Here is an 18,025-nt window from a genome sequence, read left to right as displayed (position 1 = left end):
ATTATACTGCCCATTGTTAATGGCAATACCAATAGCAATAGCTCATTGTCAAAACCAGGTCTTCAGGATCTTGTGAAAGAGTGCAAAAGTGGGTGCCCCATCATATTTCTGCAGGGATGATGTTCCACAGGGAGGGAGACACCACAGAGAAGGTCCTTCCTCTTGGTCCCACTAGATGTACCTCCTTAGGAGAGGGGACCCACAGAATTCCTTGCCTACCCATTCTGGTAGGTTGGGTAGATGTAACTGGGAGAAGAATGTCCTTCAAATAACCTGGTCCAAAGTCATGTAGGGCTCTAAAGGTGACAACCAGTACGCAATATTGGACACAGAAGCAAATAAGCAGCCAATACAGCTCCAGCAGACGGCACATGTGCCCACCTTGGCCCAAACAAAACCATGCAGGCCACAGCATTTGAACCAATTGAAGCTTCTGGATACTTTTCAAAGAAACCCCATGTAGAGGGCAAAAAAATAGTTTTCCATCAGTCATTTCTTTACCTCCTCTTGCTGAGATCATCAAATCCTCAACTCCTCTAAAGCAAAGGTTCACAAGTATCAAAGGTGGCCACTTGTGTGAAGCCATCCCCTCTGCCTCCCCACCCCCACCCCCCACCCCGTTTCCTGGGAGAAAAGGACCAGCTACTGCTGACCTCTACCAGCTAATCTCAATGTACACATGTTGTACTTTGACAATAAAGGTTTATTATTACTGCCTTTGTATTCCATCAGTCTTAATAAAAATCCTTTAAGAGTTTATATCCACAGCAAAACAAAATTCATCTAAGAAAGGATGATTCTGGTCTCAGCTGAGTTTGTACTGATGCTCTCCTTCAGCAACACTAGCTGAACTGATGGACACCCTAATATCCGCTTGGGGAGATGTTGCAAAAGCACTGAATAAAGCCAGAGATGGAAAAGAACCAGGCGGAGGAGAGCCCTCCAGAGGGAATTCAAAATTGGGGATAAAGTATGTTTATCTACCAAATACTTAAAAGTTGAGGCAACCACGTAAGAAGCTGGGTCCCAAGTAGAGAGGGCAGTGACGGTGAACCTTTTAGAGACCGAGTGCCCAAACTACAACCCAAAACCCACTTCTGTATCATTGGGTACCAGGTGGGCGTGGCCCATTGGATGGGCGTGGCCGCAGTGGTAACAGCAGACTGGATGGAACTAAAAAGTTCAATCAATTCCAACTTTGCGAGATCTTTTTTCCCCCGCGAGAAGTTGAAATTGATTGAATGAACCTTTTTTTTTTTGCACACGTCGGCCGAGGCCTAAAGCAAAAAGGTTTTATAAAACCCAGCTGAAAGCCTAGGACTGGGGTGAGGGCGCGCGTGCCCACAGAGACGGCCCTGCATGCCACCTGTGCCATAGGCTCGCCACCATGGCTATAGGGCCTTTCCTGATCATTTGAGGTGCATGCACAGCAACTAAGGCTGCTCTTGAGGAAAACGACTTTTGAGCTTCAACAAAGATTTCCTCAGTGTTTACAAATCACACATAGTTCCCATAAATTAAGAAGATGAAGCTCTAAAACTGCAATCTGTATAGATGACACCATCATATTTAGAAAGGCAAGAGGTTAGAGAGACCCAATCCCACGCCCATCATCCCTGGCCCCCTTCGGCGCCCTTGCAGGATCCCCTGGCATAGCGCAGAGCGTCCACCAGGGGTCTCCCTCGGCAGCGGTTGGAAAGGATGGGCAGTCGCCTTCCGGAGGGAACTGAGCATGCGCCTGGCTCTTCCGCCATCAGAAGGCAGATTTTTAGGTGCCGAAAAGGCTGGAAGCGCCTCTGCTTTTTCTCCCGTGTCCGATTCTGCTCCCCTTCGCTGCGGCCCTTAGGCTGAGCCAGCGGGCCAAGAGGCCGTGAGGAATCCCCGCACGGGGGGCGATCCAGACGTGACTCAGAGTGAGTGGAGGGGGAGGAGGGGGCTTTCCTCTGATGCTGGAGGCGGGCGTGGAGTATGCAAAGCTTCATTGAGTTCCTCTGGTTGGGTTGTACGCAAGGCTGCAGTTCCACGTGTCAAGAGTTGAGTGCGAGGGTTGTAAGGACTGGAACTCGGTTTCCTCGTTTCCCTCCTTTGCTCACTATCCGTTGGTGGCTCTGCCGGTGCATTGGATGGTGGTTTGTTAATTCTGGCTTCTGGAGTTCACCCAGGACAGGGGAAGGGAACCTCGGCTCTTTTAGGACTCAAGGACTTCAACTCCCAGAATTCCTGAGCCAGCTATGAGCCATAAAAGAGCCGAGGTTGCCTTCCCCTGACCCAGGGGTTTGGGCCACGAGGTTAATGGGGTTCTGCTGCCTTAGGTTTTACTAGAAATTCAAATGTTGATTAACCTTCTAGCTAAATCGATTTAGATAGGCACTCAGGTGAATTTTCTTCTGCCTGGAGACATTTATAATTTGGATTGTGCAAAAGGTAGTACTTTCTAGGCAGGAACAAAAACGATTTGATATAAATAATCTGTTAACAGAAACAGAAACCCAAAACATATTTTAAATGTATTGATCTGATATTTTGATTCCTTGATAGAAGTTGAGCAAGAGAAGAGTGCTAAGACCTTTCCCCAATCATAAATGAGTCTGTGTAATAAGATTCTCACCCCGTCTTCCCAGACATTGGTGGGTTCATAAGAATTTCTTTTGTTGATTTGTTTATTTATGGAGGAGGATGCCCAGTATTCAAATTTGCCACCCTGTTGCAACCTCCTGTGTTTTGCTTTTCAGATACGTAAACTGGTTCCGCTGGACACTGAAGTCTCTTGTGAGGGAAGAGGCCTGAATGGCATTAGGAGATTTGGACAGACCCCTTGTGATTAGGAAGAGCTGGGGAGATCAGGCCATTTTGGTGCTGGATTACATGGAGGGAGAAAGCCCAGCAGATTCAGGAGTTGGAAAAGGTCCTGCAGCTGCTCTGCCTTGGAGCTGTGGGAAGAATGGGGCAAGTCCTGGGCAGAAGAGCCAAGAAGAGGAAGCCAACAGTTCAGATGGCCAAGGCTGTCACTTCAGAATAGTGCAGTTCCAAGAGGGGAGGGGACCCCGAGATGTTTGCAGTCATCTTCACCGCCTTTGCTGTCAGTGGCTGCAGCCAGAAAGACACACAAAGGCCCAGATGCTGGACCTGGTGCTCCTGGAGCAATTCCTGGCTGTCCTTCCCCCAGAGATGGAGAAATGGGTGCGAGAGTGTGGAGTGGAAACCAGTTCCCAGGCAGTGGCCCTGGCCGAAGGCTTCTTGCTGAGCCAGGAATCTGAGAAGATGCAAGGAGAGTTGCAGGTGTGAGAATGTAATTATGTCAGTTCCAAAGAGAATCTTTCTGAATTTGTCAATGTGTCTCTGGTAGAATTTTCTGGGATTATGAACTCCTAAGACCCATTGTTGTATTCTTCTTCCAGAGGATGCATTTGGGGCAATTCTTGGATTCTCACTTTTCAGCTTAATCTATGGACATTGGGGTCTGCTAGGTTGCGTGTTCAATCCTGATAATTCATTTCTGTCTCTGTACTCTTCCCTTCTTTCTCGTGTCACGTCTTGTCCAGAAGTGGAAAGATTCATCCAAATCCTCCCAGGAGCTGTTATTCAGGGAGAGCTTCCAGAAAGGTCAAAGTCAGGACACCACACTAGGTAACCGAAGTTCTTTTCATGTGATGTGAGGTTTGGACATCCAGGTGATAGTTTTGTTCATCTTGAGTGAAATCTCTGCTTCCACTGTTTTCTATCTCACAGATAATAGAAAGATGTCCTTAGTGTTTTTAGAACCACCTTCTCTTTGTGGTGGAGCTGAAAGAGTGGCTGAACCTCTGCCTCAGGTAGGAAGAGAAATATCGGAAAGGTCCATGAACCTTGGATGAGTTTAATTTTATTCCGTATAATATTCAATGTGTAATGTTGCTGTTTCTAATGTATAATGTTGCTCTTTCCAAGCAAGACAAATTTTAGATCATGTCATTAAAAATTCACACTTGGCTTAACTTAACTGTCCCTTCTGATAAATTTTCTCTGCCCTCCTGCTTCAGGCTCAGATTTCATTGTCCACATGTTGTCTTGACCAGAGATCTTCTTTTCTATCTCCCAGGGTCATTCTCAAATACCATTACAAGCTCTCCCAACACTCCAACGAAGGTGTGGAGTTGGGGGGAAGAGTTTGTTCCCTCAATTGATAAAGCAGTCCATAGGCAAAAAATCAGATGGATTTCCCCTGTATTTCCTTCTGCCCACTCTAGGAAGAATTGGAGCCAGTGAGAAGTTGTGGGTTTAATACCAAACTACCAATTGAGCAAAAAAACCACAACTGTTTTAGTTGGCTACACTGAAAGGCGTGCCAAATACCCAAATACTTCCAACTTGATCCAATGTGCTTCAGTTGTGCCATCAGCCAAAAGCTGTGAGATCTCATTCTGAATACTGCAGAAAGATGCCCGTTTTGCTCATAGGATCTCTCTGATTAATTGGTGAAAGAAAACTGTCATATTATCCTTGGGATTATCTGTTAATTGGGAAACTTGTTTCCCTGTCCAGGATGTTGTGTCTTTGGAGGAAGTGGCCGTGTATTTCTCCGAAGAGGAGTGGTCTCAGCTGGATCCTGACCAAAAGGCACTCCATGAGGAAGTCATGCTGGAGAATTCCAGGAATCTGGCTTCTCTGGGTAAGAACCCCCACCTGTGCTCAGAAATGTAGAGAAGGAATGTCTGGGGGGCTTAGATGTTATTTTTGATTGGAAAATATCACTTTTTTGAGGGTGGGGAGCTTTTGCCATCCAGAAATTTTATTGACGTTCAAAGATTCTGTTTGACAGACAGGTGGAGATGAGGTTTTTCACTGAAGTTGGGGAGTTAGTGGGTATTTTGCTGTCCCAGCATTATATCAGTGTCCAATAGCACTTGGGGAGTTTGTGGCCCCTTGGAATTATCCCAGGTCATTGAACAGGCTGACACACATGGTTGGTCAAAGTTTAGGACAAGGTTTTGCTTACTTTCATTCAGTTTTGATATATGAGAATTGGGGGGCTCCCACTTAGGAATACGTCTTTGGTAACAGCATGGCTTAGAATCTTCATGTTTGCCAGCAAAACCGCCTAAATATATTTTGCTAAATTTCAAAAGAAAAAATTTGGTCATTCCCCTAGTCTTGCTACAGTTTTTATCTTTATCTTTTATCTTTTATTAAATTTATATAAGTTTTCATTTTTCTTTTTCAAGGCTTTAACGGGCAAGAGAATAAGAATTGCAAGGAGGAATGCCAAGCGATCCATCTGAGAGAGAGAAAAGACAGCTTTACAGATCAAGTTCAACCAAAGAGTAATGAAACAAAGCCATCACAAAATGGAGTTGAAGAAGGCTTTTCTCCGGTCAGTTTGCTTCCTAACCCTAGAAGCTCCGATACGGAAGAAGAACCTTATAAATGCATGGAGTCTGGAAAGAGCTTTAATAAATCTGCTAATCTTATTTCCCATAAAAAGACACATTCAGAGGAGAAACGATATGCCTGCAGGGAATGTGGAAAGACCTTCCATGATAATTACAGTCTTAGAACTCATGAAAGGAATCACACAGGAGAACGGCCTTATAAATGCATGGAGTGTGGAAAAACCTTTAATTATGGCAGTAAACTGACTTCCCACAAGAGGGTCCACACAGGAGAGAAACCACATCAGTGCAAAGAGTGTGGAAAGACCTTTAGTTCTGGTGGTAAACTTACTTCCCACAACATGATGCACACAGGAGAGAAACCACATCAGTGCTTGGAGTGTGGAAAGACCTTTACTTGTAGCGGTACTCTTAATAGCCACAAGAAGATCCACACAGGAGAGAAGCCGTATCAATGCATGGAGTGTGGAAAGACCTTTACTCATAGCAGTAATCTTAATGCCCACAACATGATCCACACAGGAGAGAAGCCATATCAATGTGTGGAATGTGGAAAGAGCTTTACTTGTAGCAGTACTCTTAATAACCACAAGAGGATCCACACAGGAGAGAAGCCATATCAGTGCATGGAGTGTGGAAAGGGCTTTAGTCAGAACTGGGGTCTCATTTCTCATAAAAGGACCCATACAGGCAACAAGCCATATCAGTGCAAGGAGTGTGGAAAGGCCTTTACTTTTAGCGGTAATCTTAATTCCCACAAGAGGATCCACACAGGAGAGAGGCCATATCAATGCATGGAGTGTGGAAAGACCTTTACATATACCAGTCATCTTAATTCCCACAAGAGGGTCCACACAGGAGAGAAGCCATATCAGTGCATGGAGTGTGGAAAGGGCTTTAGTCAGAACTGGGGTCTCATTCGTCATAAATGGATCCATACAGGCGACAAGCCATATCAGTGCATGGAGTGTGGAAAGGCCTTTAATTCTAGCGGTACTCTTAATTCCCACAAGAGGATCCACACAGGAGAGAGGCCATATCAGTGCATGGAGTGTGGAAAGGCCTTTAATTCTAGCGGTACTCTTAATTCCCACAAGAGGATCCACACAAGACAGAAGCCATATCAGTGCGTGGAGTGTGGGAAGGGCTTTACTGATAGCTGTGCTCTTAATTACCACAAGAGGATCCACACAGGAGAGAAGCTATCTCAATGTGTGGAATATGGAAAGAGGCTTTAAGAAAGATTGTGATCTTTCTTCCCATAAAAGGATCCGTATGGGGAAGAAACCATAGGAATGAATTCATGGCGTGTGGAAAGAGCTTTGCGAGAAATTACACTCTTACTTGTCCTAGAAAGAGCCACATATATACAGGAAATGTGGGAAGAGCTTCAATAGAAATACAGGTAGTCCTCGGCTTATGACTGCAATTGATCCCAAAATTTCTGTTGCTAAGCAATACAGCTATTAAATGAGTTTTGCCCATTTTATGACTTGTTGCCACAATTGTTAAATGAATCATTGCAGTTGTTAAGTTAGTAACCCAGTTGTTAATTGAATCGGGCTTTCCCATTGACTTTGCTTATTGTAAGGTTACAAAAGGTGTTGACATGACCCAGGGGACACTGCGACCTTTGTAAATATGAGTCAGTTGCACGTGAATTTTGATCATGTGACCATGGGGGTTACTGTAACGGTCTTAAGTGTGAACAACTGTCACAAGTTACTTGCTTTTGTAACTTTGAATGGTCACTAAATGAACTGCTGTAAATCGAGGACTACCAATAGTCATCTAAAATCTCATGCAAGAATCATTTGGGCAATAATCCAGTTGCGAACATCATGTTATTTTTGGAAGACCTTACAAAAGAGCTTACACCAGCTTGAAATCATTTACAGAAAAGACAGCCTAACAATATTCCGTCAGCCCTCCAAGGTAATCCAGATAGGAAACATGACCAGATAGATTTATGTATTAATAGAATTGCTACAGTTAAAATGAATATATTGCTGAAGATTTTATTTTTATTTCAAACAATTCTGATAAAACCTGAAAAAAAATTCTTCCAAGATTTAAATTCATTAATTTTGAAGTTTGTTTGGCAAGGAAAGAAAGCTAGAACAGAGATGAAAACGTTGCAAGATGCTAAGGAAAATGGAGGTTTTGGGCTACCTGTGTGGGCTTTGTACTATCAAGCATCTGTATTAACATGGTTGAAAGAATGGATAAAATTTTATTCCTCTCAGGAATAAATATTTGGAGGGACATGACTTACAATTGGGGTGGCACACTTTTTTGTGGTACGGCAAAAGTAAAATAAGTATTTCCAAAATCACTATTAGAAATGCTTTGAGAACCGTATGGGAAAAAATTAAAACTAAAATATATGTAAAAATTCCAGGGTGGCTATCAATGATGGAACTTTCTCACATCCAAATTTGGTAGACTTTGAAAAAAATTGGATATATAGAGATATTCTAAATACTGATGGGACATTAACATCGAAACAAGAACTGGAAAATCAGGGTATTAACCTGTTGTGGTGGGCACGGCTACAAATGCAAAATACTGTAGATATGAAAAAGATGTGAAACTGTATGGGTTTTATAAAGAACTAACTGTATTTGATCAGATATTGTTAACCTCTGATGAGAAACTAATTAAGAAAATGTATAATTTTTTGTTAATTTTGGAGATGGAAAGTAAACAAACTAAAGAAGCTGACAAGGTGGGCGAAAAACTTTGGTTACAATACAGAACTAGAAAAATGACAAAAATTATGGGAGAGAAATTATAAATTGACAATATCAACTTCGTATAAAGAAAATCTATATAAAATGTTTTATAGATGAACATAGTCTCTTGTTGCGAGTGAAGAAGGAGAGTGCAAAACTTGGGTTGAAACTAAACATTAAGAAAACCAAGATCATGGCATCTGGCCCTCTCAATTCCTGGCAAATAGATGGGGAAGAAATGGAGGTAGTGACAGATTTTATTTTCCTGGGCTCCAAGTTCACTGCAGATGGGGACTGTAGCCAAGAAATTAAAAGACGCTTGCTTCTGGGGAGGAAAGCCACGGCAAATCTAGACAGCACACTGAAAAGCAGAGACATCACCCTGTCAACAAAAGTGTGTATAGTCAAGGCTATGGTCTTCCCAGTTGCAATGTATGGCAGTGAAAGCTGGACCATAAGAAAGGCTGAGCGCCAAAGAATTAAGGCCTTTGAACTCTGGTGCTGGAGAAGACTCCTGCGAGTCCCTTGGCCTGCAAGGCGATCAAACCGGTCAGTCCTAGAGGAGATCAACCCTGACTGCTCTTTAGAAGGCCAGATCCTGAAGCTAAAACTCAAAAACTTTGGCCACCTAATGAGGAGGAAGGACTCACTGGAGAAGAGCCTAATGCTGGGAAAGGTTGAGGGCAAGAGAAGAAGGGGACGACAGAGAATGAGGTGGCTGGATGGAGTCACTGAAGCAGTAGGCGTGAGCTTAAATGGACTCCAGCAGATGGTAGAGGACAGGAAGGCCTGGAGGAACATTGTCCATAGGGTCGCGATGGGTTGGACACGACTTCGCAACTAACAACAACATAGATGGTACTTGCCACCAGCAAGATTAGCACAAATGTTTAAAAATATGTCAGATAGATGTTGGAAATGTGAACATAATTCAGACACGTAATATCATATCTGGTGGACATGTGGTAAAGCAAAGGCTTATTGGAAAAAAATACACGGTTAAAAAGAATGTTAGGAGAACATGTAGTATTTAATCCTGAACTTTTTCTATTAGGTATAATACCAGAAAAGATTAATAAACAAAGTTCATATTTGGTTCTACACGTTACAACAGCAGCAAGAATCACCTTTGCGCAATACTGGAAAAATGAAGGAAGAAATAATTAAAAAAATACTGGAATGTGCAGAGATGGACAGATTAACTGTGAGATTGAAAAGATAAAGAAGAAACAATACAACCAAACCTGGGAGTCATTCTACAAATGGCTAGAGCAGTGTTTTTCAACCTTTTTTGGGCAAAGGCACACTTGTTTCATGAAAAAAATCACGAGGCACTCCACCATTAGAAAATGTTAAAAAATTTAACTCTGTGCCTATATTGACTATATATAAAGTAATTCTCTTGAATAGGAATCAAATAAACACAAAGAAAGTATTTTATAATTACTTTTCAATTTTTCCCACGGCACACCAGGCAACATCTCGCGGCACACTAGTGTGCCGCGGAACAGTGGTTGAAAAACACTGGGCTAGAGGAAAGAACCATGTATGTAAGGAAGAAAGAACTAATAAAATCTCTCTCAAAAAAAAAACTTTGGGTTGAATATCAATTGCGAATGTCAGATTATTTTTGGAAGGGCTTGTATGGTGGTGTTAAAATCTCACGCCAGCTTGAAATCATTTACAGAAAAGACAGCCTAACAATATTCTGTCAGCCCTCCAAGGTAACCCAGATAGGAAACATGACCAAATAGGTTAAGGTATTAATGGAATAGTGTAAGTCCGAAAGTACACATCTGCAGTCATCTTTAAATTTGCCTTAATCCTAAATGGACTCCAGAAGATGGTAGAGGAAAGGAAGGCCTGGAGGAACGCTGTCCATGGGGTCGCAATGGGTCAGACATGACTTTGCAACTAACAACAATATTGTTTAGGCAAAAACACAATTTTGTTAGAGGTTATATGATACCTCTTGCTGTTGCTCAATATTTCTGTTCTGATATTGGCCCAGGTATCTGGGCCAACCTCCCTTTCCTAGCTGTGCTACTGTCAGGGAATTGCTCAGCCAGTTTGCTCAGCAAATGAAATCAGAGGCGCTGAAACGTAGTTTTATATAAATAAATATAACATTTAGATTTACATCAAATAAGTTAGGCACATCACTACAATCATCAGGTAAATCTCAGAACAACACACAAAGCACACAGAAGAATAAATGGCGGGAAAAAGGAGAAACTCCCCCTTTACACCTAGCAACCAATCATAAAGAGCCTTGGTGGAGCAGTGGGCTAATGCCTCCTTAAGTAACACCAGCTGCCTGCAATTAGTGCAGGTTCGAGTCCCACCAGGCTCAAAGTTGACTCAGCCTTCCATCCGAGGTAGGTAAAATGAGGACCCAGATTGTTGGGGGCAATTAAGCTGACTTTGTAATAATGCCGCTTGGGGCTGTGTGTGAAAGCCCTAATAAGCAGGCATATACATAGAATGAAGGCTATTGCTAAGCACATTGGTTTGTGCTTAAATTGTAAGCCGCCCTGAGTCTTCGGAAGAAGGGCGGGATATAAATGGGATTAAAATAAAAAAAATTAAATAATGTAGATTCCCTCAGGCAGGAGCCCACACAGTCAGCTAAAACTGTTATGACTCATTAGACACTTAAAAAATATCATTTTTTAAATTCTAAATTTAGGAATTTAATAGAACTGGAAGCTGCAGCTCCTGACAGAACGTCTGGCAAGCCCTATGCTATGAACCTCCACCAGCCTTGAAGGCAGGTGGCAACAAAAACTGATAGAAAACTATGCACGTCACAGAAAAACACCCACAGCTACTACAACATGTACTTTCAGTGCCCCATTGTGCTAAGGTCTGGACCTACAGATTGGGACTGCAGAGCCACCTCCGTATCCATAGATGAACTTCAGATCAGTGTGTCTTCCTTGAATCTGAAGGATTACCATACAGAGTAACATGAAATATGTTATATGGACTAAATGAAGAATGAATGCATGTTGTTCCTTTTTTTGTACATATATTTTTATTAGATTTTTTTTTGTTCCTATCATGCATCTTATCCCCATCTTTCTCTTCTCCAGAAGAGACTCCACCTGGTATTGGAAAGTCATCTGCTTTCTTTTGGCCGTCCAATATATCAACTAGGATCTCCAACTCCTTCTCAACATCCATCTGGGTTACAGTCTCCATGGCAATTATTTGAACCCCAGAAAGACTTGGGATGTTGTGCTGGACCTGCTGTCGGCCATGGAGGCTAATATTCTTAACTACAGCTGTGGAAGGGAGAAGGACCTTTTCATTGTTCTTGAAGAAATTGAGATTGACATCTCTCCGATTGCCACCATGTTGGCTGCCTAAAAAAAAAATCTGACGGGTATGTCCATAGCATTTTGAAGCCTACTTCCCATGCTGTAGGGGTCAGTAGGAAGAGGTGAAATGACTAAGCAGGAGAAGATAACCACTCTTTGTCCCCAAGTTTCCATCTGCAAGAGGAGAAATTGCTTCTTTACAACAACCATTTTTATACTAATTATACTGCCCATTGTTAATGGCAATACCAATAGCAATAGCACTAATAGTGCTTCACAATGCTTTACAGAAATACAAGAAGGAAACAAATAGTAAACAATAAAAAGCAATACTCCGCCCAACAATTTCAGTTAATCAAATAAGCTAATTGATGAGTTCCATCCCACTCTGGGCTTCCCAGGCTCATTGTCAAAACCAGGTCTTCAGGATCTTGTGAAAGAGTGCAAAAGTGGGCGTCCCATCATATTTCTGCAGTGATGATGTTCCACAGGGAGGGAGACACCACAGAGAAGGTCCTTCCTCTTGGTCCCACTAGATGTACCTCCTTAGGAGAGGGGACCCACAGAATTCCTTGCCTACCCTTTCTGGTAGGTGGGGTAGATGTAACTGGGAGAAGAATGTCCTTCAAATAACCTGGTCCAAAGTCATGTAGGGCTCTAAAGGTGACAACCAGTACGCAATATTGGACACAGAAGCAAATAAGCAGCCAATGCAGCTCCAGCAGGAGATGACACATGTGCCCACCTTGGCCCAAACAAAACCATGCAGGCCACAGCATTTGAACCAATTGAAGCTTCTGGATACATTTCTTTACCTCCTCTTGCTGAGATTTATCAAATCCTCAACTCCTCTAAAGCAAAGGTTCACAAGTATCAAAGGTGGCCACATGTGTGAAGCCATCCCCTCTGCCTCCCCACCCCCACCCTCCTGGTTTCCTGGGAGAAAAGGACCAGCTACTGACCTCTACTGCCTTTGTATTCCATCATTCTTAATATTAAAACTGGTTTTAGAGTTTATATCCACAGCAAAACACAGAATTCATCTAAGAAAGGATGATTCTGGTCTCAGTTGAGTTTGTACTGATGCTCTCCTTCATCAACACTAGCTGAACTGATGGGACACCCTAATATCCGCTTGGGGAGATGTTGCAAAAGCCAGAGATGCAAAAGAACCAGGCGGAGGAGAGCCCTCCAGAGGGAATTCAAAATTGGGGATAAAGTATGTTTATCTACCAAATACTTAAAAGTTGAGGCAACCACGTAAGAAGCTGGGTCCCAAGTATAGAGGGCAGTGACGGTGAACCTTTTAGAGACCGAGTGCCCAAACTACAACCCAAAACCCACTTCTGTATCATTGGGTGCCAGGTGGGCGTGGCCCATTGGGTGGGCGTGGCTGCAGTGGTAACGGCAGACTGGGTGGGACTAAAAAGTTCAATCAATTCCAACTTTGCGAGATCTTTTTTTTCCCGCAAGAAGTTGAAACTGATTGATTGATTGAACCTCTTTTTTTTGTACACGGCGGCAGAGGCCTAAAGCAAAAAGGTTTTATAAAACCCAGCTGAAGGCCTAGAACTGGGGTGAGGGCGCGCGTGCCCACAGAGACGGCTCTGCATGCCACCCGTGCCATAGGTTCGCCACCATGGATATAGGGCCTTTCCTGGTCATTTGGATTTTAAACCCAGCCATGGTAAAATTACACTTGCCAAAGGCAATAAGGCGAGTTCATCCAGTGTTCCACTATAGCTTATTAAAACAATACTTAGTGCAGTGGAAAGAATATCCCTCAGCTGATGCTGGGTGGATTGTTGCCCATGTTTGTACAGGTGAACTAGTCAGAAGGTTCCATGTAAGATACCCAAAATGTCCAAAGAGGAAATTGAGAGCTAGAGTAATGTTCTTGAGTAATGTTAATGTGTATTTGATATTTGTCTAGGTCTACCATTTTTTCCAGGGGGTCAGCATGCCAGGATTGAATTGCTCTATTTCTTCTAAGCTTCTATCACGCTTCAACTTGCTATTCAAGCAGAGGAGGGAGGGGAGAAATGGAAAGCTAAACTTTTGTCTACGGATTGTGAGAGCCTGAACCTTCCCAAGGTCACTACCGCAGGTGCTAGACAGAGACATGGATTGTTCCCATAATAAAAGGGAGTTTTATCATTGGAACATGTGATCACCCAGGGGTGGGGAGAAAGGGAACCTGTTGTTTAACTAAGTGACCATTTCCGCAGGAAAACCAGAGCTAGTTTTGCTTCTGCAGTACCGAGATGGTGTATCCAATAAAGTTATACTTTCAAAGCTACCGAGCGTGTCTACTTCTTTTGGGTTTGCTATTCGGACACTTGACCAATTTAGTATAAGAAAAGAAACACAGAAAGAAATTGCACATTTTTTGTATGTTTCTCTTTTGTATCCTGGATATTTTTTCAAAATAAAACATATCCACAACCCTTTTCGGGAGACCGAAACCTTGAATTGTCTAGAATCCAGTACTTTTGATGGAATGTTTTGAGCTCAAGTCATTCAAACTGGGTACCATTTAAATCAGCAGTACATTTATTTGGATTATTACTCAAATGGTCCTCACATGAAATTTTGGACAACTAGCGGTAGCCTCGATTTGTTCATTTAGTGACTGTTCAAAGTTACAGCAGCAGTGAAAAAATGACTTATGACAGTTTTTCACACTTTCACAAACTTCACACTGTTGCAGCATCCCCAAGGTCCCTTGATCAAACTTCAGATGCTTGGCAACTGATTCATAACAGTTGTAATGTCTCTGGGTCATGTGATTATCTTTTGTGAGCTTTTCACAAGCAAAGCCAATGGGAAAGCCAGATTCATAACAGTGTTACTAACTTAATGACGAGTGACTCACTTAACAAATGTGGCAAGAAGTCAAAAAATGGGGCAAAACTCAATAATTCTCTCGCTTACCAACAAAAAATTTGGGGAACTGAAATCACAACGCTTTCTAAAGCCCTATGACTTCCCTTCCATGTAGCTCCTCTTATGGGAATTAAGACAACTGCTATTGGTAAAGTTGTTTCCACACTCTGTGATGATATGGTTTCTCTCCTGTGTGAATCTTTTTATGAACAGCCAGACTTTGACTCCTAGTAAAACTCTTCTCACACTCACTACATTGATACAGCTTCTCTGTGTGGCTCCTCTTGTGGGAATTAAGATTGCTGCTAGAAACAAATGTCTTTCCACACTCCATGCATTGATGCGGCTTCTCTCCTGTGTGAATCCTATTGTGGGAGGCAAGATTACTACTGTTCCTAAAACCCTTTCCAGATTCCATGCATTGATATGGTTTCTCTCCTGTGTGGATCCTCTTGTGGGAATTGAGACTACTGCTACAAGTAAAGGTCTTTCCACACTTCATGCATTTATAAGGTCTTTCTCCTTTGCGATTCCTTTGATGGATTATAAGAGAATGAGAATAACAGAAGGTCTTTCCACACTCCATGCATTGATATGGATTCTCTTCTCTGTGGATCAACATGTGGGTATTAAGACTTCTGCTACAAGTAAAAGTCTTTCTACACTCAATGCATTTATAAGGTCTTTCTCCTTAATGACGCCTTTGATGGATTATAAGAGAGTGATTATAACAGAAGATCTTTCCACATTCCATGCATTGATATGGCTTCTCTCCTGTATGGATCCTCCTGTGGGTGTTAAGACTACTCCTACAAGTAAAGGTCTTTCCGCACTCCATGCATTTATAACGTCTTTCTCCTTTGTGATTCCTTTGATGAGAGAGTAATTGTTAGAGAAGGCCTTTCCAGATTCCATGCAGGTAAATTGTTTCTCTTCTGAATGTATCTTTTTATGGGAAATGAGATGATCGGATTTATTAAACCTCTTTCCACACTCCATGCATTTATATGGTCTTTCTCCCATATTGATGATTGCATGGTTAGGAAGCCAACTTTTTTCAATTCCACTCTGTGATCGCTTTGTTTCATCCCTCTTTCGTTGCATCTGATCTGCAAATTTCCCTTTTCCCCCTTTTGAATGGATCTCTTGGTATTCCTCCTTGAAATTCTTATTCTCTCGCCCCTTAAAGCCTTGAAAAAGAAAAATGAAAACGATAGTAAGAATAAGGGAACAACCAAACCTTTTCTTCTGAAATTTAGCCGGAGAATCATCAATATATTTTGGCTGTTTTGTTGGCAAACATGAAGATTCCAAACTAACATTATAGCAAAGACTCATTTCCAAGTGTATACCTAAAGGTAAAAAGGTAAACGTGCTTTCGAACTGCTAGGTTGGCAGAAGCTGGGACAAGTAACAGGCGCTCACTCTGTTACGTGGCACTCGGGATTTGACCCGCCAAACTGCCAACCTTCTGATCGACAAGCTCAGCGTCCTAACCCACTGAGCCACCGTGTCCCTTAATGTATACCTACTGATCCTCATATATCAGAATTGGACATCGTAACAAACCTAAGACACAACCCTGGTCTAATCTTTGACCTGAGACTATTCCATGGTGCCACAAACTCCTGAAGTGCATTGGACACTGTATCATGTTGGAGCAGCAACACACCCACCAGCTCCCAACTTCAATAAAAATCTCATCTCCACTTGTTTATAGAGCAGAATCTTTGAAAGCCAAGGGAAATTTCTGGATGGGAATAGCTCCCCACCCTCAATTTTGGTTAATGTCAAACTCGGTACACAAGTGGGCACATCTTTGAGTGGGGAACATCCCTCTCAGGGGTCATCCAGTCTTGGTTAAAGCAGCCCAGGGCCATCAGAAACCCAGTAACCAGGTTCGGGAGTCTAATACTCTTTCGGAAGACGCTATGCACATGATTCTGCCAGTGGGCCTGGGAACACAGAGTGGGATGGAGCCCATTAAATGGCTAGTATGAGTGTGTGTTGTCATCAGGGTGGGGATGGGGGGGGTTATTATTTTATTATTTTTATTATTTTTAAATTTTCCTTTATATGAGGTTTTTAGATCTGTATAAGCCACCTTGGACAGGAGGGGCTCTCTAAACTCATTTAATAAGTAAATAAATCAACAATGGATTTCAACACCCAGGCTTTACAAAAGGCCAACTTTGACAAAAACACGGGCCTAATCGGACACATAGCGTGAATGATGCATTTTAGACACAGACGCATCTCCGGCTGGGGATAGAGTGGGGCAAGGCGGGAAACCGAGTTCCAGTCCTTGCACGCCTGGCACCCAACTCCTTCCACACGGAATCCCAGCCTTGCGTGCAAAGCCAGTTGGAGCGACATAATAGATCCCTTCTCTCAGCTGGGGAATGGGGAGGCGAGGAAACCCCCCAAAATTGCAGGAAATTGTCCAAGAGAAGACTGACTTGGAAGCCCAAACCATGCAGGGGGTTTTCCCATCGAAATGGAGGCTGGGGGTGTAAATGGCTGCCCCTTTTCTGCGATTCTGATTTTTTTTTTCCTCCTAGGTACAGGGGTAGGCAACCTCGGCTCTTTTATGACTCATGGACTTCAACTCCCAGAATTCCTGAGCCAGCTGTAGAAACGCTGTAGAAACGGCGCGTGCGCGCTTTCAAGCCTTCCCGGGAAAATGCCTCGGGAAGCGCGCATGCCTGAGTCTGACTTGCGGAAAGAGGCAGAAGGCGCATGCTCAGTTATCTGGCAATGCGAGGGGAGGGGGGGCGGGGGGAGCTACCGCTCTCTTCCAACCGCCACCCAGGGAGCCCCCTGGTGGATCCTGTGCGCAAATGCCCTGCCTGAGTCTGACTTGCGAAAGAGGCAGAAGGCGCATGCTCAGTTATCTGGCAATGCGAGGGGAGGGGGGGGGGCGGCGGGAGCTACCGCTCTCTTCCAACCGCCACCCAGGGAGCCCCCTGGTGGATCCTGTGCGCAAATGCCCCGTTGAAGAAGAATTATCAACAATTGTGCCAGTGGTGTGTAGGGGCTTATGCTGGCTTATGCTGGCTGAGGAATTCTGGGAGTTGAAGTCCACAAGTCATAAAAGGGCCAAGTTTGAAGACCCCTGATCTAGGATCTGCAGGCAGCATAGTCAAACCATGTTTCATCCCAGCGGGAGAAAAAGAGCCATGACTTCAAATGGAATAAAAGCCATGAAAGTCAAAGGGAACCCTTGGCATCAGTTATGAGTCTTCAGACTGAGGGAGGCTGGTGCCACTGAGGGTACCAAGATGGGATCTGAGTCTTTAGTCTTTAATCTCCGGATGGGACAAATCTTATTTCCTGTTTCAGCCTAACCCAAGGCCATCCATAGGCAGTGGTCACAGTAGTGATAGCTCATATTTGTGTAAATTTTTTGGATTGCTAATTCTTTGTTAGCAATCCAAAAAATTTACACACACATACACACACACACACACACCTGCCCAACTCACTCTTCAGTGACTCCGGGGTGCTTAGAAAGACTAAAACCCAATACAAAACAATAAAAAGCAATAACCCACCCATCCACCCAGCAGCAACAATTCATGAAATAAACCACTTGATGGGATCCATCCCAGTCTGGGTTCCCCAGGCCCTTTGGTAAAACCAGGTCTTCGAGGCCTTATAAAATAGGGCTAAAGTGGGGCCCATCTTATTTCTGCGGGGATGATGTTCCACA

The 18,025-nt window shown here is 43.3% G+C and overlaps 1 protein-coding gene across 2 annotated transcripts in view; it reads left to right on the top strand.

Annotated features, from left to right (window-relative positions):
• The window catches only part of LOC308664079 (zinc finger protein 202-like), a 38,950-nt gene extending 31,248 nt beyond the window's left edge, over nt 1-7,702 (top strand). For both annotated transcript variants that reach the window (XM_081321049.1, XM_081321050.1), the window contains exons 5-6: nt 4,522-4,648; nt 5,202-7,702. In XM_081321049.1, coding sequence (XP_081177175.1) covers nt 4,522-4,648; nt 5,202-6,607 — 1,533 coding nt within the window. In that variant the 3' untranslated portion in view covers nt 6,608-7,702. The remainder of the gene's footprint in view (nt 1-4,521; nt 4,649-5,201) is intronic.
• Nucleotides 7,703-18,025: the final 10,323 nt, after the last annotated feature.

The sequence above is a fragment of the Vipera berus genome, assembly GCF_964194415.1.
Source record: "Vipera berus genome assembly, chromosome: 2".
NCBI classification, from domain to species: Eukaryota; Metazoa; Chordata; class Lepidosauria; order Squamata; family Viperidae; genus Vipera; species Vipera berus.
Note: the sequence above shows the minus strand (reverse complement) of the source record. Positions and strands in the feature narration are given on the sequence as shown.